The sequence below is a fragment of the Rhinoderma darwinii genome, chromosome 5 (genome assembly GCF_050947455.1).
Source record: "Rhinoderma darwinii isolate aRhiDar2 chromosome 5, aRhiDar2.hap1, whole genome shotgun sequence".
NCBI lineage: Eukaryota > Metazoa > Chordata > Amphibia > Anura > Rhinodermatidae > Rhinoderma > Rhinoderma darwinii.
Window position 1 is genome coordinate 340,134,831 of NC_134691.1, and position 23,468 is coordinate 340,158,298.

Sequence of the window (23,468 nt, forward strand, 5' to 3'; positions counted from 1 at the left end):
GATCAGGAGTAGAGACAGGACAGGCAGAGAGGATAAAGTCAGAAAAGTCAGTAGATCAGGAGTAGAGACAGGACAGGCAGAGAGGATAAAGTCAGTAGATAAGGAGTAGAGACAGGATAGGCAGAGAGGATAAAGTCAGAAGTGTCAGTAGATAAGGAGTAGAGACAGGACAGGCAGAGAGGATAAAGTCAGAAGAGTCAGTAGATCAGGAGTAGAGACAGGACAGGCAGAGAGGATAAAGTCAGAAGAGTCAGTAGATCAGGAGTAGAGACAGGACAGGCAGAGAGGATAGAGACAGAGAAGTAAGGCTCTGTTCACATATGCGTTGAGGTCCCGTTCTGATGTTCCGTCTGACCTTTCCGTCAGAACGGAACCCTGAGCAGACACAAACTGACATGAACAGGTCCGGTCCACAACAGAGACAAACGGAAACCACGGGCGCCGGATCCGTCACCATTGAAATCAATGGTGATGGGAACGGAAACCTCTGGTTTCCGTTCGTGTCAGTTTGTGTCTGCTCAGGGTCCCGTTCTGACGGAAAGCTCAGACGGAACTTCAGAACGGGACCCCAACGCAGATGTGAACAAAGCCTAAACAGGTAAGGAACAGAGATAGAAGAGGAAGAGAGGATAGAGACAGAAGTAAGAAGCAGATAAAGAAAAGGCAGAGAGGATAGAGACAGAGAAGTTACAAGCTAAGGAACAGAGATAGGAGAGGATAGAGATAGAGAAGTAAGTAGATAAGGAGCAGAGATAGGAGAGGCAGAGAGGATAGAGATAGAGAAGTAAGTAGATAAGGAGCAGAGATAGGAGAGGATAGAGATAGAGAAGTAAGTAGATAAGGAACAGAGATAGGAGAGGCAGAGAGGATAAAGATAGAGAAGTAAGTAGATAAGGAGCAGAGATAGGAGAGGCAGAGAGGATAGAGATAGAGAAGTAAGTAGATAAGGAGCAGAGATAGGAGAGGATAGAGATAGAGAAGTAAAGGTCCTCTTACATGGCCCGTCCTGGGCTGTGTACACGAGCGCCGATCAACGAGACATCATTCATCGGCGCTCGTTTGCTCCGGTCACGCGGAGCTATGGATGGGGACGAGTGGTCATTACTCTGATCGCTAGTCCTCATACAATATTATCATGTCGGCAGCGCGTCTCCCTGTTTACACCAAGATGAGCTGCCGACAACCAGAATATTGAACTTTTTTAACACGATACAACCAACAGATGATCGAGTGTTTGCCCGATAATTGGCCCATGTAAAAGGGAGACAGAGACAGGAGAGACAGATAGTAACTACACCACATTCCAAATTATTATGCAAATGTTTTTCTTCTCTGATTTTCCTAAATAGTCGATGCAAATGACAGTCAGTATAATCTTCCAGCATCAACCGTTGGAGAATAATGCGAATTTTATTGAACAAATATCCTAATGATTACAGATTTTTATTTCGAAATAAAAAACTCAAAATGCTTCACATTATTATGCACAACAGAGATCAAAACATTGTAAAGGTTGTAAAGAGACTAAAATGGTCATTTGTTGAATTTGCAGCATCAGGAGGTCATATTTACGGACATCAAAAGCTCTTTCAATCAAAAAAAAACTGAACAGGCCAAGTTACATGTTACACAGGACCCTCCTCTGATATCACCTGCACAGCACAAGTTACATGTTACACAGGACCCTCCTCTGATATCACCTGCACAGCACAAGTTACATGTTACACAGGACCCTCCTCTGATATCACCTGCACAGCACAAGTTACATGTTACACAGGACCCTCCTCTGATATCACCTGCACAGCACAAGTTACATGTTACACAGGACCCTCCTCTGATATCACCTGCACAGCACAAGTTACATGTTACACAGGACCCTCCTCTGATATCACCTGCACAGCACAAGTTACATGTTACACAGGACCCTCCTCTGATATCACCTGCACAGGACAATTTACATGTTACACAGGACCCTTCTCTGATATCACCTGCACAGCACAAGTTACATGTTACACAGGACCCTTCTCTGATATCACCTGCACAGCACAAGTTACATGTTACACAGGACCCTCCTCTGATATCACCTGCACAGGACAATTTACATGTTACACAGGACCCTCCTCTGATATCACCTGCACAGGACAAGTTACATGTTACACAGGACCTTCCTCTGATATCACCTGCACAGCACAAGTTACATGTTACACAGGACCCTTCTCTGATATCACCTGCACAGCACAAGTTACATGTTACACAGGACCCTCCTCTGATATCACCTGCACAGCACAAGTTACATGTCACACAGGACCCTTCTCTGATATCACCTGCACAGGACAAGTTACATGTTACACAGGACCCTTCTCTGATATCACCTGCACAGGACAAGTTACATGTTACACAGGACCCTTCTCTGATATCACCTTCACAGCACAAGTTACATGTTACACAGGACCCTTCTCTGATATCACCTGCACAGGACAAGTTACATGTTACACAGGACCCTCCTCTGATATCACCTGCACATCACAAGTTACATGTTACACAGGACCCTCCTCTGATATCACCTTCACAGCACAAGTTACATGTTACACAGGACTCTCCTCTGATATCACCTGCACAGGACAAGTTACATGTTACACAGGACCCTTCTCTGATATCACCTGCACAGCACAAGTTACATGTTACACAGGACCCTCCTCTGATATCACCTGCACAGCACAAGTTACATGTTACACAGGACCCTCCTCTGATATCACCTGCACAGGACAAGTTACATGTTACACAGGACCCTTCTCTGATATCACCTGCACAGCACAAGTTACATGTTACACAGGACCCTTCTCTGATATCACCTTCACAGCACAAGTTACATGTTACACAGGACCCTTCTCTGATATCACCTGCACAGCACAAGTTACATGTTACACAGGACCCTTCTCTGATATCACCTGCACAGCACAAGTTACATGTTACACAGGACCCTCCTCTGATATCACCTGCACAGCACAAGTTACATGTTACACAGGACCCTTCTCTGATATCACCTTCACAGCACAAGTTACATGTTACACAGGACCCTTCTCTGATATCACCTGCACAGCACAAGTTACATGTTACACAGGACCCTCCTCTGATATCACCTTCACAGCACAAGTTACATGTTACACAGGACCCTTCTCTGATATCACCTGCACAGCACAAGTTACATGTTACACAGGACCCTCCTCTGATATCACCTGCACAGGACAATTTACATGTTACACAGGACCCTTCTCTGATATCACCTGCACAGGACAAGTTACATGTTACACAGGACCCTCCTCTGATATAACCTGCACAGCACAAGTTACATGTTACACAGGACCCTTCTCTGATATCACCTGCACAGGACAAGTTACATGTTACACAGGACCCTCCTCTGATATAACCTGCACAGCACAAGTTACATGTTACACAGGACCTTCCTCTGATATCACCTGCACAGGACAAGTTACATGTTACACAGGACCCTCCTCTGATATCACCTGCACAGGACAAGTTACATGTTACACAGGACCCTTCTCTGATATCACCTGCACAGCACAAGTTACATGTTACACAGGACCCTTCTCTGATATCACCTGCACAGCACAAGTTACATGTTACACAGGACCCTTCTCTGATGTCACCTGCACAGCACAAGTTACATGTTACACAGGACCCTTCTCTGATATCACCTGCACAGGACAAGTTACATGTTACACAGGACCCTCCTCTGATATAACCTGCACAGCACAAGTTACATGTTACACAGGACCTTCCTCTGATATCACCTGCACAGGACAAGTTACATGTTACACAGGACCCTCCTCTGATATCACCTGCACAGCACAAGTTACATGTTACACAGGACCCTTCTCTGATATCACCTGCACAGCACAAGTTACATGTTACACAGGACCCTTCTCTGATATCACCTGCACAGGCCAAGTTACATGTTACACAGGACCCTTCTCTGATATCACCTGCACAGGACAAGTTACATGTTACACAGGACCCTCCTCTGATATAACCTGCACAGCACAAGTTACATGTTACACAGGACCCTTCTCTGATATCACCTGCACAGGACAAGTTACATGTTACACAGGACCCTCCTCTGATATAACCTGCACAGCACAAGTTACATGTTACACAGGACCTTCCTCTGATATCACCTGCACAGGACAAGTTACATGTTACACAGGACCCTCCTCTGATATCACCTGCACAGGACAAGTTACATGTTACACAGGACCCTCCTCTGATATCACCTGCACAGGACAAGTTACATGTTACACAGGACCCTCCTCTGATATCACCTGCACAGGACAAGTTACATGTTACACAGGACCTTCCTCTGATATCACCTGCACAGGACAAGTTACATGTTACACAGGACCCTCCTCTGATATAACCTGCACAGCACAAGTTACATGTTACACAGGACCTTCCTCTGATATCACCTGCACAGGACAAGTTACATGTTACACAGGACCCTTCTCTGATATCACCTGCACAGCACAAGTTACATGTTACACAGGACCCTTCTCTGATGTCACCTGCACAGCACAAGTTACATGTTACACAGGACCCTTCTCTGATATCACCTGCACAGCACAAGTTACATGTTACACAGGACCCTCCTCTGATATCACCTGCACAGGACAAGTTACATGTTACATAGGACCCTTCTCTGATATCACCTGCACAGCACAAGTTACATGTTACACAGGACCCTTCTCTGATATCACCTGCACAGCACAAGTTACATGTTACACAGGACCCTCCTCTGATATCACCTGCACAGCACAAGTTACATGTTACACAGGACCCCTTCTCTGATATCACCTGCACAGGACAAGTTACATGTTACACAGGACCCGTCTCTGATATCACCTGCACAGCACAAGTTACATGTTACACAGGACCCTCCTCTGATATCACCTGCACAGCACAAGTTACATGTTACACAGGACCCTTCTCTGATATCACCTGCACAGCACAAGTTACATGTTACACAGGACCCTCCTCTGATATCACCTGCACAGCACAAGTTACATGTTACACAGGACCCCTTCTCTGATATCACCTGCACAGGACAAGTTACATGTTACACAGGACCCTTCTCTGATATCACCTGCACAGCACAAGTTACATGTTACACAGGACCCTTCTCTGATATCACCTGCACAGGACAAGTTACATGTTACACAGGACCCTCCTCTGATATCACCTGCACAGCACAAGTTACATGTTACACAGGATCCTTCTCTGATATCACCTGCACAGCACAAGTTACATGTTACACAGGACCCTTCTCTGATATCACCTGCACAGCACAAGTTACATGTTACACAGGACCATTCTCTGATATCACCTGCACAGCACAAGTTACATGTTACACAGGACCCTTCTCTGATATCACCTGCACAGCACAAGTTACATGTTACACAGGACCCTCCTCTGATATCACCTGCACAGGACAAGTTACATGTTACACAGGACCCTTCTCTGATATCACCTGCACAGCACAAGTTACATGTTACACAGGACCCTCCTCTGATATCACCTGCACAATTCTTGCATCCATTGAATTTGTGAGCATTTGGACTGTTTCTGCTTGAATATCTTTGCAGGATGTCAGAATCACCTCCCAGAGCTTCTGTTTTGATGTGAACTGCCTCCCACCCTCATAGATAGTTTGCTTGAGGATTCTCCAAAGGTTCTCAATAGGGTTGAGGTCAGGGGAACATGGGGGCCACACCATGAGTTTCTCTCCTTTTATGCCCATAGCAGCCAATGACACAGAGGTATTGTAAAGGATCTGCCAGGCACAGCTTCGGGGTTAACGCCCATAGGTAATCTGCCTTCACCTGAGTCTATGTCTCTGAGACTGACTCCAGCTTCCACCACTCAGGATGGCAGGCTTAGGAGCGGGAGAGCCTATCGCAGCCTGGCCAGACGGAGCTAGCTCCCGCCCTCTGTCTATTTATACCTGCCTTTCCTGTTCCTCCTTTGCTTGTGATTCTTCTCGTGTGGTTTCCTGGCCCAGCTACAGCTTCTGACTATTCGATCCTGCTCCATATTGACCCCGGCTTACTGACTACTCTCCTGCTCTGCGTTTGGTACCTCGTACACTCCTGGTTTGACTCGGCTCGTTCTCCTCTCTTGTTGCTCACGGTGTTGCCGTGGGCAACTGCCCCATTTCCCTTAGCTTTGTGTACCCTTGTCTGTTTGTCTCGTGCACTTACTGAGCGTAGGGACCGTCGCCCAGCTGTACCCCATCGCCTAGGGCGGGTCGTTGCAAGTAGGCAGGGACAGAGTGGCGGGTAGATTAGGGCTCACTTGTCCGTTTCCCTATCCCTATCATTACATAATCACAAGCCCATTACCTAGTCTACCCTGGTCCCTGTCTCTACTATGGACCCCGTTGAGACCCTGGCCCAGCAAATGCAGGGTCTCTCCCTACAGGTCCAGGCCCTGGCTCAGAGGGTCAACCAGCCTGACGCTACCATGGTAGTGCCCCTCACCTCACCTCTTGAACCCCACCTCAAGTTGCCTGACCGGTTCTCAGGGGACCGGAGGACTTTTCTCTCCTTTCGGGAGAGTTGTAGGCTTTACTTTCGCTTAAAGCCTCACTCCTCAGGTTCTGAGAGCCAGCGGGTGGGTATAATTATGTCCCGGCTCCAGGAAGGGCCCCAAGAGTGGGCCTTCTCCTTGGCTCCTGACGCCCCTGAACTTTCCTCCGTTGATCGTTTCTTTTCTGCTCTCGGACTCATTTATGACGAGACTGACAGGACTGCCTTTGCCGAGAGTCAGCTGGTGACCTTACGTCAGGGTAAGAGACCTGTTGAGGAGTATTGTTCTGACTTTAGGAAGTGGTGCGTAGCTTCTCGGTGGAATGACCCTGCCTTAAGGTGCCAGTTTAGGTTGGGTCTGTCGAATGCCCTGAAAGACCTGCTAGTTAGCTATCCCTCTTCTGACTCCCTAGACCAGGTTATGGCTTTAGCGGTACGACTTGACCGACGTCTCAGGGAACGACAACTTGAACGTTTTTGTGTTTTCCCCTCTGACTCCCCCATGATGCCTCCCGAGGTCCCGTTGCTTCGCTCTTCCACGGAAGACTCGGAGGTACCTATGCAACTCGGGGCCTCCGTGTCCCCCCGACAACGTAGAGAGTTCCGCAGGAAGGATGGTCTCTGCTTCTATTGTGGGGATGACAAGCATCAAGTGAACACCTGTCCTAGGCGTAAAAATAAGCAGCCGGAAAACTTCCGCGCCTAAGTGATCATCGGGAGGTCACTTGGGCGCACAGGTATTTCCCATAAATATGAAATGTAATAAAATCTTGCTTCCCTTTCAGGTCTCTTTTGGTGGTAGGTCTGCTACCGGCAGTGCCTTCGTGGATTCAGGGTCTTCTGCTAATATCATGTCTGTGGAATTTGCTATGTCTCTAGCTATGCCTTTGATTGATTTGCCTAAACCTGTCCCGGTAGTGGGTATCGACTCCACTCCTCTTGCTAATGGTTATTTTACACAGCAAGCTTACCAAATGGGGTAATAAATGCTTGACGTCATGTTTTGCTGTTAATTCTATTTCTCCCCCTGAGGAGGTGAACACGCTACCTGAGTTTGTTCAGGACTTCGCTGATGTTTTCTCTAAGGAGGCCTCCGAAGTGTTACCTCCTCATAGAGAATACGATTGCGCTATCGAATTGGTACCAGGAGCTAAGCTCCCTAAGGGTAGGATATTTAATCTTTCTTGTCCCGAACGTGAAGCCATGAGAGAGTATATCCAGGAATGCCTGGCCAAGGGTTACATTCGCCCCCCTACTTCTCCGGTAGGTGCTGGCTTCTTCTTCGTAGGGAAGAAGCATGGTGGTCTTAGGCCATGCATTGACTACCGTAACTTGAATAAGGTCACTGTAAGGAACCAGTATCCCCTTCCTTTGATTCCTGATCTCTTTAATCAGGTTCAGGGGGCCCAATGGTTCTCTAAGTTTGATCTACGCGGGGCGTATAACCTTATCCGCATCAAAGAGGGGGATGAGTGGAAGACTGCGTTTAACACGCCCGAAGGTCATTTCGAATACCTCGTCATGCCCTTTGGGTTGTGTAATGCTCCTGCGGTCTTCCAGAATTTCATAAATGAGATTTTAAGGGATTACCTGGGGGTATTTCTTGTAGTGTACCTTGATGACATAATGGTGTTTTCCAAGGACTTGTCCTCCCACATTGAGCATGTCAGGAAGGTGCTCCAGGTCCTTCGGGAAAACAAACTGTTTGCGAAAACCGAAAAATGTGTGTTTGGGGTACAGGAGATACCATTTTTGGGTCAAATCCTCACTCCTCATGAATTCCGCATGGACCCCGCCAAGGTCCAGGCTGTGGCAGAATGGGTCCAACCTGCCTCCCTGAAGGTGTTACAGTGTTTCTTGGGGTTCGCTAATTATTACAGGAGATTTATTGCTAACTTCTCGGTCATCGCTAAGCCTCTTACGGACCTCACTCGCAAAGGTGCCGATCTCCTCCACTGGCCTCCTGAGGCTGTCCAGGCTTTTGAGGTCCTTAAGAAGTGCTTTATCGGCCCCGGTGCTGGTTCAGCCCAACCAAATGGAGCCATTTATCGTGGAAGTTGACGCATCCGAGGTGGGAGTGGGGGCTGTCTTGTCCCAGGGTACCAGGTCCCTCACCCATCTCCGTCCCTGTGCCTACTTCTCCAGGAAGTTTTCGCCCACTGAGAGTAACTATGATATTGGCAACCGCGAACTCTTAGCCATTAAATGGGCATTTGAAGAGTGGCGCCACTTCCTGGAGGGGGCTAGGCACCAGGTAACGGTCCTTACCGACCACAAGAATCTGGTTTTCCTAGAATCTGCCCGGAGGCTAAACCCGAGACAAGCTCGATGGGCGCTATTTTTTACCAGATTAAACTTTTTCGTTACCTATAGGGCTGGGTCTAAAAATATTAACGCATAGCTTCATGGCCAGCCCCCCTTCAGAGGAAGATCCTGCTTGTATTCTGCCTCCTGGTATAATCATTTCTTCTATTGATTCTGATTTAGTCTCAGAAATTGCGGCTGATCAAGGTTCAGCTCCCGGGAACCTTCCTGAGGACAAGCTGTTTGTTTCCCTGCAATTCCGGCTAAGGGTACTTAGGAAAAATCATGACTCTGCACTATCTGGTCATCCAGGCGTCCTGGGTACCAAACACCTCATTGCTAGAAACTATTGGTGGCCTGGGTTGCCTAAAGACGTTAAGGCCTACGTCGCCGCTTGTGAGGTTTGTGCTAGGTCCAAGACTCCCAGGTCCCGACCAGCGGGCTTACTACGTTCTTTGGCCATTCCCCAGAGACCTTGGACCCATATCTCCATGGATTTTATTACCGATTTGCCTCCATCTCAAGGCAAGTCGGTGGTGTGGGTTGTAGTAGACCGCTTCAGTAAGATGTGCCACTTTGTGCCCCTCAAGAAACTACCCAATGCCAAGACGTTAGCTACCTTGTTTGTCAAACACATCCTGCGTCTCCATGGGGTCCCTGTCAATATTGTTTCGGACAGAGGGGTACAATTTGTTTCATTGTTTTGGAGAGCCTTCTGTAAAAAGTTGGAGATTGATCTGTCCTTCTCCTCTGCTTTTCATCCTGAAACTAATGGCCAAACCGAGAGGACTAATCAATCTCTAGAACAATATTTAAGGTGTTTTATCTATGACTGTCAATATGATTGGGTCTCATTCATTCCCCTCGCCGAATTTTCCCTTAATAACCGGGTCAGTAACTCGTCAGGGGTCTCCCCCTTTTTCTGCAATTTTGGGTTTAATCCACGGTTCTCCTCCATTTCACCTGGTAGTTCCAACAATCCCGAGGTAGAGGTCGTTCATCGGGAACTGTGCACAGTCTGGGCCCAGGTTCAGAAGAACTTAGAGGCGTCCCAGAGCGTACAAAAAACTCAGGCTGATAGAAGACGTTCTGCTAACCCCTTGTTTATGGTCGGGGATCTGGTGTGGTTATCGTCTAGGAACTTGCGCCTTAAGGTCCCGTCCAAGAAATTTGCTCCCCGGTTTATTGGGCCGTATAAGGTCATTGAAGTCCTCAATCCTGTCTCCTTCCGACTGGAGTTGCCCCCATCTTTTCGAATACACGACGTGTTTCATGCCTCCCTCCTTAAATGCTGCTCCCCGTCCTTGGCTCCCTCGAGGAAACCTCCTGTTCCCGTTCTCACCCCTGAGGGGGTGGAATTTGAGGTGGCCAAGATTGTGGACAGTAAGATGGTCCAAGGCTCCCTCCAGTTCCTGGTCCATTGGAGAGGATACGGGCCTGAGGAGAGGACTTGGGTACCCGCTCGGGATGTTCACGCTGGGGTATTGGTCAGGAAGTTCCACCTTCGTTTCCCCAATAAACCAGGTCCACTTAGAAAGGGTCCGGTGGCCCCTCATAAAAGGGGGGGGGGGGGTACTGTAAAGGATCTGCCAGGCACAGCTTCGGGGTTAACGCCCATAGGTAGTCAGCCTTCACCTGAGTCTATGTCTCTGAGACTGACTCCATCTTCCACCACTCAGGCTGGCAGGCTTAGGAGTGGGAGAGCCTATCGCAGCCTGGCCAGACTCCTCTAGCTCCCGCCCTCTGTCTATTTATAACTGCCTTTCCTGTTCCTCCTTGCTTGTGATTCATCTCGTGTGGTTTCCTGGCCCAGCTACAGCTTCTGACTATTTGATCCTGCTCCATATTGACCCCGGTTTACTGACTACTCTCCTGCTCTGCGTTTGGTACCTCGTGCTCTCCTGGTTTGACTCGGCTCGTTCTCCTCTCTTGTTGCTCACGGTGTTGCCGTGGGCAACTGCCCCATTTCCCTTAGCTTTGTGTACCCTTGTCTTTTTGTCTCGTGCACTTACTGAGCGTAGGGACCGCCGCCCAGTTGTACCCCGTCGCCTAGGGCGTGTCGTTGCAAGTAGGCAGGGACAGAGTGGCGGGTGGATTAGGGCTCACTTATCCGTTTCCCTATCCCTATCATTACAGGTATTCTTTGCAGCATGAGATGACGCATTGTCATGCATGAAGATAATTTTGCTACGGAAGGCACGGTTCTTCTTTTTGTACCACGGAAGAAAGTGGTCAGTCATAAACTCTACGTACTTTGCAGAGGTAATTTTCACACCGTCAGGGACCCTAAAGGGGCCTACCAGCTCTCTCCCCATAATTCCAGCCCAAAACATGACTCCGCCACCTCCTTGCTGACGTCGCAGCCTTGTTGGGACATGGTGGCCATTCACCAACCATCCACTACTCCATCCATCTGGACCATCCAGGGTTGCACGGCACTCATCAGTAAACAACACGGTTTGAAAATTATTCTTCATGTATTTCTGAGCCCACTGCAACCGTTTCTGCTTGTGAGCATTGTTTATCGGTGGCCAAATAATAGCTTTGTGCACACTTGCAAACCTCTGGAGGATCCTACACCTTGAGGTTTGCGGGACTCCAGAGGCACCATCGGCTTCAAATACCTGTTTGCTGCTTTTCAATGGCATTTTAGCAGCTGCTCTCCTAATCCTATTAATTTGTCTGGCAGAAACCTTCCTTATTATGCCTTTATCTGAATGAACCCGTCTGTGCTCTGAATCAGCCACAAATCTTTTCACAGTACGATGATCACGCTTAAGTTTTCTTGAAATATCCAATGTTTTTATACCTTGTCCAAGGTATTGCACTATTTCACGCTTTTCGGCAGCAGAGAGATCCTTTTTCTTTCCCATATTGCTAGAAACCTGTGGCCTACTTAATAATGTGGAATGTCCTTCTTAAAGGACCAGTGTCACGGAAAAAAAATATATCTATTTGCTTTTAGTGTTTTATTAAAACATGTTTTATTTATTTGTGTGTTTGTGTTTTACTTTTTTTTATTTTTTAACTTTTTCTTCTCTATGGGGGCTGCCATTTTTTTTTTCCATCTCTGTATGTGTCGATTAATGACACATACAGACATGGAATACGGCACATACAGCCCCATAGTGAATGCGAACAGGGCCCGTTCCATCCACTATGCTGTACGCCGTCTGTGTGGGAACGGCGCATGCGCCGCTCCCACACAGTCCAAATTGAAGGTCTTCGGCCGAGTGACGTCCGGCGCCATTTTCTTGTAGACCAGAAGCCGCGGCCGGACAGTAAGATTACTACTTCCGGTCGCGGCTTCCGGACTTGTGCACTTGGAGCGGAGGGAGCAGACGGAGTGGACGGACCGGAGGGAGCGGCGGCGGCAGGAGCAGGTAAGTTAGGTCTGTGTATGTACGTGTTTTACTGTGTGTTTACTACTGTATGTAAACCTACTACACTGTGTGTTAGCTCAAAAAATGGCGACACACAGTGTAGGAGGTTTGACCGTTCAATCCCCTCCTTTCTCCTGGCACTAGCCAGGATAAGGGAGGGGGGATTGTGTGAGCACACTAGAGCGAGTGAGTTTTCTCAAATTTTGCAGCATAAAGCAATGTGGTTGCTTTACCACATGCCAATGCTGCAATTTTGGGAATTGCTCCCTCTAGTGACCAGCAGAGGGAAATGTTATAAATTAGAATCTAATTTATAATATTTCCTGACTCGTAAAAAAATTAGAACAATGTGTAATCACTTATACACTAACTGTTTAACTAAAAAAAAAAAAAAAAAATGTTCTAGCGACACATTCCCTTTAAAGAGGCTCTGTCACCAGATTTTGCAACCCCTATCTCCTATTGCAGCAGATCGGCGCTGCAATGTAGATTACAGTAACGTTTTTATTTTTAAAAAACGAGCATTTTTGGCCAAGTTATGACCATTTTCGTATTTATGCAAATGAGGCTTGCAAAAGTACAACTGGGCGTGTTGAAAAGTAAAAGTACAACTGGGCGTGTATTATGTGCGTACATCGGGGCGTGTTTACTACTATTACTAGCTGGGCGTTGTGTATAGAAGTGTCATCCACTTCTCTTCAGAACGCCCAGCTTCTGGCAGTGCAGACACAGCGTGTTCTCGAGAGATCACGCTGTGACGTCACTCACAGGTCCTGCATCGTGTCAGACGAGCGAGGACACATCGGCACCAGAGGCTACAGATGATTCTGCAGCAGCATCGGCGTTTGCAGGTAAGTCGATGTAGCTACTTACCTGCAAACGCTGATGCTGCTGCAGAATCAACTGTAGCCTCTGGTGCCGACACGATGCAGGACCTGTGAGTGACGTCACAGATCTGCACTGCCAGAAGCTGGGCGTTGTGAAGAGAAGTGGATGATACTTCTCATCAGAACGCCCAGCTAGTAAAAGTAGTAAACACGCCCCAATGTACGCACATAATACACGCCCCGATGTACGCACATAATACACGCCCCGATGTACGCACATAATACACGCCCAGTTGTACTTTTACTTTTAAACACGCCCACTTGTACTTTTGCAAACCTCATTTGCATAAATACGAAAATGGTCATAACTTGGCCAAAAATGCTTGTTTTTTAAAAATAAAAACGTTACTGTAATCTACATTGCAGCGCCGATCACAGGCAATAGCAGATAGGGGTTGCAAAATCTGGTGACAGAGCCTCTTTAAGTAGTTTTCCTTTGATTGGGCACACCTGGCAAACTAATTATCACAGGTGTCTGAGATTGATTACAATGATCCAAAGAGCCCTAAGACACAAAACCATCCATGAGTTTCATTGAAAAACTAATAATTAAATGTTTATGACACTTAAATCCAATGTGCAGAATAATTTGGAACACGGTGTAAGCAGACACAGGAGAGACAGAAGTTCAGAGGAAAGATACAAAGATTTGGAAAGAACAGAGGTAGAGAGAAATGTGGCACAAGGACAGAGAGCAAAAAGTCTAGCCACATAAATAGACCCCAATTTGTTTGTCCCATGTAATGCCCGGGCCATGATGAGAGAACATTTTGACTGGTTCTGCAGCTTTCTAAGGCCCTATTCACATGACAGGGATTTCCGGCCGTGTGACGGACGTTTTTTTGAACGGCCGCAGTAGACACAATAGACCCCAAATGGGGCTATTCACATGGCCCATTTTTTAAAAAATGGAACATGCCCTTTTTTCGGCCGTTCTCCCAGCCAAACGGCTCCCATAGAAGTCTATGGGGCTGTGTAAAGCAGGGCAGTCACTTGCTCGCTGTCTTCTCCTCCTCCTAGTGCGAAGTGCATGTGAGGAGGAGGGGGAGGGTATCTTTTTGCTCCCTGTAGGAGCGGATTCCCTAATCCCCGGCCACAGCGTTGCTGAAGCTGTGGTCGGGGATTCTGCTCCAGGAGAAGTCCCTAACTTCGCTGACTATATATAGACAGTCACATCACGGACTTCTCCTGGAGCGGTCCCCTACCCCTGAAGCAGAATCCCCGGCGCTATTGCCGGTGTTTTCGCTCCAGGAGAAGTCCATGACTTCACTGTCCATATACGGACATTGAAGTCAGGGACTTCTCCCGGAACGGTCCGCTACAGTGGCACTATCTACAGAAAGGTAGGGGAGTGCCATCTAAGGGGGGGGGGATGCTATGTAAAAGGGGGTCTGTGTGGCATTACCTACAGGGGGGCTGTGGTGCATTACCTACAGGGGGCTGTGTGGCATTACCTACAGGGGGCTGTGTGGCATTATCTACAGGGGGCTGTGTGGCATTACCTACAGGGGGCTGTGTGGCATTACCTACAGGGGGCTGTGTGGCATTATCTACAGGGGGCTGTGTGGCATTACCTACAGGGGGCTGTGTGGCATTACCTACAGGGGGCTGTGTGGCATTACCTACAGGGGGCTGTGTAACACTACATACAAAGGGGGCTGTGTGGCATTACCTACAGGGCGGCTGTGTGGTACTACCTACAGGGTGTCTGTGTGGTAATACCTACAGGGTGTCTGTGTGGTAATACCTACAGGGTGTCTGTGTGGCACTACCTACAGAGGGGCCGCGTGGCACTGCCTACAGAGGGGCCGCAGGGCAATACCTACAAGGGGGCCGTGTGGCACTATCTACAAGGGGGGCTGTGTGGCACTATCTACAAGGGGGGCTGTGTGGCACTATCTACAAGGGGGGCTGTGTGGCACTATCTACAGGGGGGGCTGTGTGGCACTACTTTATAGGGGGGCTGTGTGGCACTATCTACAAGGGGGGCTGTGTGGCACTATCTACAGGGGGCTGTGTGGCACTACTTTATAGGGGGGCTGTGGCAGTATCTACAAAGGGAAGTGTGTGAGAAAAAATGTACAAATGAAATTCATCCGTTCTTAAAACGGACAGGGAAAAAAACAGATGCAAAACGGCCAAGACACTCGGACCCTGTTGTGTGAATAGAGCCTTATATCCATTGGTGGGAATTGATCATTCATTTTATGACGGTTTTCTGGGATAAAAAAAGGTTCATACACCGTAAAAGTCAAAATTTCTGGAAAAAAATCACAGGACTTTATCAAAAAGTGGACGGAGCTTAGTGGATAAGGCGGAGCCTCCCGCAGTCCGACAAATTTACTAGAATTTACACCAGAAACGGCCATGATTGAATTTCTGGCGCACGGATGGCCAAAGATACTCCTCATTTATTAAGAGGCGCATCTCATTCATAAATAAGGTGCTTCTGATTCCAGCTTACCATTTTTAAGATATTTGCTTGCTGTCAGTGAATGAGAACACTCTGGTTTACATTCAGAGGCAGCAAACCCTGTACACAGCTGAGAAGTGGCTACAAATGTCTCCAGTCTAGACAATGATCTGTGATCTAAACACAACAGCAGCAGCACAAATCTCTCTGCTAGTTTGTTACAATGTATCAGTCTGGAGTGCAAGAGCATTGTCTAAACTGATACATTGTATCCACTTCTCAGCTGACAGCAGGACTAGCTGTGCACAGGATTTGCTGCCTATGTAAACAAGAGGGTTATCATTCACTGACAGCAAACAAATATTAAAAATGGTGAAGAATTAAAACACAAATTATATTAGAAAGTTGTAGAACTTTTCATTTATCCAGAGATTAAGCTTCATTTATATAAAACTAGAAAACTGTTTAATGAGAAGAGACGTTGGTAGCGGTGGTGGAGAGGAGCTCATGGGACGTTCCAAGGTGGAGTGAGGAGAACACTGCGTCCTGGAACAATGAATAGTTAATCACCCTGAGATGAGGGACGAGGTGAACGGACTGCACATCTCCTCACCCCCCCCCGCCTGCTGCCCACAGGTTCTCCATGCCTCCCGGTGACAGATGAAACTCCGCAGGGCCGCCATCAGGGGGGTATTAGGGGTAGTGGTGTGAGGGGCCCGGCCAAACCTAATTGAAAGGGGGGCCCGGCAACTGCCGCGACATTCTTTTGGTAGGAAAGGAAAAAACGGGCCCCTGCAATGGGGCCCGTTTTTGTCACCAAAAGAATGTCGTGAGCTGCTGCTGCTGCGGGCCCCCTCCCCTCGTCATGGGGGGCCGTCAAAACGTCCGCCCGCGCGCGCGCACCCGATCGCGCGCCCAAGGAAACTCCCGCGCGTGCGCACTCGCGAGCGCGCACCCACGAACGCCCGCACTGGAGACCGCCCGCGCACCCGCGATCGCCCGCGCGCGCACCCGCGATCGCCGCGCGCGCACCCGCGATCGGCCGCGCGCGCACCCGCGAACGAAGCACGCGCAGCCGCGGACACACATGGACAAAACTTACCTGGAGCCTGGCTGGAGGTGAAGGACTGGACGTCTGGACCGAAGACCTCGCCTGGAAGACATCGCCGGAAGAGGACTGGAGTGGGAGCAGCAGCTCTTCTGACACAGTGAGTAAATTATCTCAAAGTGCTGATCATGTATGGCCCTGTTCACACAGTATTTTGCAGGCAAAAAAAAATCTGCCTCAAAATTCCTTAAAGAATTTTGAGGCAGATTTTGACCTGCCCACACTATCTTGCCGCGTTTTTTTGCTGCGTTTTTTGCCCGCGGCGATTGAGGACAGCAGACAGAAAACGCAGCGAAAAATGCATTTTCTGCCTCCCATTGATTTCGATGGGAGGTCAGAGGCGGAACCGCGGCAAGAAAGGACGTGCTGCTTCTTCTTTTTTCCGCGACTGGCTCCCATTGATTTCAGATTAAATCAATGGGAGGCGGTTTTGGAAGTTGTTTGGTGCTGATTCTGACGCAGTGTCCGAGTCATTATCAAGGCCCAAAAACTCTGTGAACTGGGCCTTATTGTTAGGGCTTATTCAGACGAACGTGTAATACATCCGTGCAACGTGCGTGATTTTCACGCGCCTCGCACGGACCTATGTTACTCTATGGGGCCGTTCAGACTGTCAGTGATTTTCACGCGCCTCGCACGGACCTATGTTACTCTATGGGGTCGTTCAGACTGTCAGTGATTTTCACGCAGCGTGTGTCCGTGTGTCCGCTGCGTAAAACTCACGACATGTCCGATATTTGTGCATTGTTCGCGCATCACGCACCCATTGAAGTCAATGGGTGCGCGAAAATCACGCCCAGCACTTCCCAGGAGTATAAACTATGAATGAAAACAGAAAAGAACCGCGTGCTACAAACATACAAACAGAGTGTCATAATAATGGCGGCTGCGCGAAAATCACGCAGCCGCGCATCATACGCTGCTGACACACGGAGCTGTTATGGACCTTTTGCGCGCGCAAAAAGCACACACTTGTGTAAATCCGGCCTTAGGGTAGAACACACTAGGCATGAACGCTGCGGATTTTATGCAACACATTTTATTGTGGATAATCCGCAGCGTATTACAGTCGCAGCAGAGCGGATGAGATTTTAACAAATCTCATTCACACGCTGCAAAAAAAATGGACCTGCCGTGTGGCTTTTTGGCTTTTTAAGCCGCAGCGTGTCAATTTATTCTCTGGAATCGCTGCTCCTCTGTTGCGGAAATGCTGCGGTTCTGCCGCAGAAATCACACATGAGGAAAAAAAAAAAAGGCACTTTTTTAAATTGATAAAGTCTAGACTTGCTCCGGCCGTAGTCCTGGTGACGCGATCCTCTATTCTTAGCGCAGCCCCGCCTCCTGTCATGACGTTTCATCCCATGTGACTGCTGCAGCGGTCACATGGTCTACAGCGTCATCCCAGGAGGCGGGGCTACGTTCAGAAGAGAGAGATGCGTCACCAGGACTACGGCCGGGGTAAGTCTAAACTTTTTTTTCCCTGCAGGATTCCCGCAGCGGACACGCCTCACGAAACCTGCGCCACTATTTGGTGTGGTTTTGCTGGCAGAATTCCCTGCGGCTACCGGGGCAGATAAGCTGTGTAGTTTTACTCAGCATATCCGCCTAGTGTGTCCCTTATGATGTCGCTCCTGGAGCTGCTGCCGGTCTCTAAATAGGCAATTGGTCCAGTAGAATTTGGAATTATTTTCTTTTGTGAACCAGCTTAAAAAAATACAAAACTTTTGTGTTCGGGCCTGTTCACATCACCGTTCGCTCCCGTTCCGGGGTTCCGTCTGAGGTTTCTGTCGGGTGAACCCCGCAACGGAAAGTGAAAGTGATAGCACAGCTTCCGTTTCAGTCACTATTGATCTCAATGGTGACGGAAATATCGCTAATGGTTTCCGTTCGTCACCATTCCGGCTGGTTTTCGGACGGAATCAATAGCGCAGTCGACTGCGCTAATGGTGATGGAAACGGAAGCTGTGCTGTCACTTTCACTTTCCGTTGCGGGGTTCACCCGACAGAAACCTCAGATGGAACCACGGAGCGGAAGTGAACGGTGATGTGAACAGGCCCGAACACAAAAGTTTTGTGTGTTTTTAAGCTGGTTCACAAAAAAAAATAATTCCAAATTCTACTTGATATTGACTCGGACACGGCGTCAGAATCAGCACCAAAAAACTTCCAAAACCGCCTCCCATTGATTTAATCTGAAATCAATGGGAGCCAGTCGCGGAAAAAAGAAGAAGCAGCACGTCCTTTCTTGCCGCGGTTCCGCCTCTGACCTCCCATCGAAATCAATGGGAGGCAGAAAATGCATTTTTCGCTGCGTTTTCTGTCTGCTGTCCTCAATCGCCGCGGGCAAAAAACGCGGCAAGATAGTGTGGGCAGGTCAAAATCTGCCTCAAAATTCGGTGCGCGGTTCCAGGCGGTCGCCGGAGCGCATGCGCGGGAGTTTGCGGGTGCGCGTGATCGGTCGCACGGGCGGCGGTGTTTGACGACCCCCATGCTACCCAGGGCCGCCATCAGGGGGGGTATTAGGGGTACTGATGTGAGAGGCCTGGCCAAACCTAATTGAAAGGGGGGCCCGCAGCTCATGACATTCTTTTGGTGAAAAAAACGGGCCCCATTGCAGGGGCCTCTTTTTTTTCTACCAAAGGCAAGTCGCGGCAGTTGCCGGGCCCCCCTTTCAATTAGGTTTGGCCGGGCCTCTCACATCAGTACCCCTAATACCCCCCCTGATGGCGGCCCTGGGTACCATGATATAGTACTGGACGGAGTACCGTTAACAGGCGGTGCCACGGTAGGGGGGCCCAGAAAATTTAGCTGTAGGGGGCCCTGAAATTCCTGATGGCGGCCCTGAAACTCCGTCACGGCTCTGACATTCGGCCAAGCGGGACAAGATGAATTCAGTAATAGCGCCGAATCAAGAGACAATTACCCAACCTCTAAATAACGAAATAACAGGAGCGCGGGATCCCACCTGTCAGAAATACTCACTCTGATTTATGGCCTGGATGAAATACCGCTGTCATCCTGACGGGGACGCTCACAGCTTCAGCCCGGCACGCGCACTCAGGGACGTAACTAGGAAACACTGGGCCCCATAGCAAACTTTTGACTGGGCCCCCCTCCTCCCCTGGGTGCCACACACACCCCCCTTGTAGATAGTGCCACCCTGTTGAGATAGTGCCATACAGCCCCCCTGTAGATTCTGCCATACAGCCAAACCTGTAGATAGTGCCATACAGCCCCCCCTATAGATTCTGACATACAGCCAAACCTGTAGATAGTGCCATACAGACCCCCCTGCAGATTGTGCCATACAGCCAAACCTGTAGATAGTGCCATACAGCCCCCCTGTAGATTGTGCCATACAGACCCCCCTGCAGATTGTGCCATACAGCCCCCCCTGTAGATTGTGCCATACAGCCCCCCTGTAGATAATGCCCCCCACCTCCCCCTTGTATAGTGCCATACAGCCCCCCCTGTAGATACTACCCCTACTTGTCTGTAGTGCCATACAGCCTCCTGTAGATAGTGCCCCACCTCCCCCTTGTATAGTGCCATACAGCCCCCTGTATATAGTGCCATACACCTTCCCCTTGTCAATAGTGCCATACAGATTCACGTTGTAGATAGCGCTCCCCACATTTCCCTTAAAGATAGTACCATGCAGCCCCCCTGTAGATAGCACCCCCACCTCTCCCTTGAAGCTAGCGCCCCCAAAATAAAACAAAAAAAAAATCATACTCCCCTAGGCCCCAATCCCGCGAGGAACGGAGCTTCTCCACAGCCTCCTCAACGCTGACGGGACCCTTGCGTAGGCCGGCATGATCCAGTGACATCATCGCGCCGGCCTACGCAGAGGTCCAGTCCCTGCACCTGATAGGTTGCAGGCCGAGCGGTTTTCAGTAACTGTTCGCATAATCATCAACATTAAAAGAAAAACTGCTGGAAACAGATCCCTCTGCGTGTGATGAATCTATAGAATATACGAGATCCCTCTGTGTGTGATGAATCTATAGAATATACGAGATCCCTCTGCGTGTGATGAATCTATAGAATATACGAGATCCCTCTGCGTGTGATGAATCTATAGAATATACGAGATCCCTCTGCGTGTGATGAATCTATAGAATATACGAGATCCCTCTGCGTGTGATGAATATACGAGATCCCTCTGTGTGTGATGAATCTATAGAATATACGAGATCCCTCTGCGTGTGATGAATCTATAGAATATACGAGATCCCTCTGTGTGTGATGAATCTATAGAATATACGAGATCCCTCTGCGTGTGATGAATCTATAGAATATACGAGATCCCTCTGCGTGTGATGAATCTATAGAATATACGAGATCCCTCTGTGTGTGATGAATCTACAGAATATACGAGATCCCTCTGTGTGTGATGAATCTACAGAATATACGAGATCCCTCTGTGTGTGATGAATCTATAGAATATACGAGATCCCTCTGCGTGTGATGAATCTATAGAATATACGAGATCCCTCCGTGTGTGATGAATCTATAGAATATACGAGATCCCTCTGTGTGTGATGAATCTATAGAATATACGAGATCCCTCTGTGTGTGTGATGAATCTATAGAATATACGAGATCCCTCTGTGTGTGATGAATCTATAGAATATACGAGATCCCTCTGTGTGTGATGAATCTATAGAATATACGAGACACTTTCTGAACTGAATTACTGAGATAAATGAACTCTTTGATGATATTGTAATTCATAGAGAAGGACCTGTACACTGAAGAGAGCCCCGTACATGCCCAGCCGCTCACACTTTCTTCTCCTCCTTTTCTTGGCTGCCATCGATGAGCCATTCTGTTTGGCACAAGGGGGGGGGGGGTGTCCTGGTATCCCCCTTGTCCCAGAGGTCCTTGTGGTCGGACTCACACTTATCAGACATTTTTTAAGAAAATGTATATGGTCAGAATACCCTCATAAAGATTGTGTTTTCTTTTTAAAGATGTCCTTGGGACACAAACATCTTTCCAGTATTGTCTGTATTGTCGGTTCTGCAGGGTGTATCTGCTTTATGGCAGCTGCAATGAATGGGAGGTAATGGACAGAAAAGTGTCAATAGGCTCCAGGAAGTCAGGGATTTGTATTCTGTTCTCCATCAGTCTATTTTTTGCTGCTACTTTCAGTTTGTCTATTTCCCAGCCTGTCATAAGGCCCTATTACACCGGGTGATAATCAGCCGATGCAGCGAGCGCCATCAACGAGACATCATTGATCGGCGCTCGTTTGCTCCTGTCACACGGATCTATGGATGGGGACGAGTGGTCATTACTCTGATCGCTCGTCCCCATACATTATTATCATGTCGGCAGCGCATCTCCCTGTTTACACCAAGATGAGCTGCCGACAACAAGAATATTGAACTTTTTAAAAATGATACAACCAGCAGATGATCCGGCGTTCGCTCGTTCATCTGCTGATCGCTGCCCTGTTTACACAGCGCAATTATCAGCAACGAGCGTTCTATGAGCCCGAAAATCGTCCGGTGTAAAACCCCCTTTAGTCTCTATATCTCCTGCTGTCTCTCTCGGTCTCCCTGTTCTCCTGCTGTCTCTCTCGGTCTCCCTGTTCTCCTGCTGTCTCTCTCGGTCTCCCTGTTCCCCTGCTGTCTCTCTCGGTCTCCCTGTTCCCCTGCTGTCTCTCTCGGTCTCCCTGTTCCCCTGCTGTCTCTCTCGGTCTCCCTGTTCTCCTGCTGTCTCTCTCGGTCTCCCTGTTCTCCTGCTGTCTCTCTCGGTCTCCCTGTTCCCCTGCTGTCTCTCTCGGTCTCCCTGTTCCCCTGCTGTCTCTCTCGGTCTCCCTGTTCCTCTGCTGTCTCTCTCGGTCTCCCTGTTCTCCTGCTGTCTCTCTCGGTCTCTCTGTTCCCCTGCTGTCTCTCTCGGTCTCCCTGTTCCCCTGCTGTCTCTCTCGGTCTCCCTGTTCCCCTGCTGTCTCTCTCGGTCTCCCTGTTCCCCTGCTGTCTCTCTCGGTCTCCCTGTTCCCCTGCTGTCTCTCTCGGTCTCCCTGTTCCCCTGCTGTCTCTCTCGGTCTCCCTGTTCCCCTGCTGTCTCTCTCGGTCTCTCTGTTCCCCTGCTGTCTCTCTCGGTCTCCCTGTTCCCCTGCTTTCTCTCTCGGTCTCCCTGTTCTCCTGCTGTCTCTCTCGGTCTCCCTGTTCTCCTGCTGTCTCTCTCGGTCTCTCTGTTCCCCTGCTGTCTCTCTCGGTCTCTCTGTTCCCCTGCTGTCTCTCTCGGTCTCCCTGTTCCCCTGCTGTCTCTCTCGGTCTCCCTGTTCTCCTGCTGTCTCTCTCGGTCTCTCTGTTCCCCTGCTGTCTCTCTCGGTCTCTCTGTTCCCCTGCTGTCTCTCTCGGTCTCCCTGTTCCCCTGCTGTCTCTCTCGGTCTCCCTGTTCTCCTGCTGTCTCTCTCGGTCTCTCTGTTCCCCTGCTGTCTCTCTCGGTCTCCCTGTTCTCCTGCTGTCTCTCTCGGTCTCTCTGCTTCTCCATTGTCTTTCTCACTCTCCGTTCCTCTGCTGTCTTTCTATTCCCATCTCTCTGCTCCTTTGTTTCTCACTCTCTCAGTTCCCCTGCTGTCTCTCTGCTCTTTATTCCCCTCGTCTCTCAGTTCCCGTTGTCTCTCAGTCTCTATTCCCTGCTGCCTCTCTATTCACCTGATGTCTCTCAGTTTCTCTGTTCCCCGGTGTCTCTCTGTTCACCTGCTGTCTCACGGTCTCTATTTCCCTGCTGTTTCTCTATCTCTTAGTTCCCCTGCTG

General features: G+C 48.9%; 1 protein-coding gene across 1 annotated transcript in view; it reads right to left on the bottom strand.

Moving 5' to 3' along the window:
• The window catches only part of LOC142652627 (voltage-gated inwardly rectifying potassium channel KCNH2-like), a 71,923-nt gene extending 48,722 nt beyond the window's left edge, over positions 1 to 23,201 (bottom strand). Inside the window, exon 1 of the mRNA XM_075828283.1 lies at positions 22,220 to 23,201. Coding sequence (XP_075684398.1) covers positions 22,220 to 23,201 — 982 coding nt within the window. The remainder of the gene's footprint in view (positions 1 to 22,219) is intronic.
• Between the last annotated feature and the right edge of the window lie 267 nt (positions 23,202 to 23,468).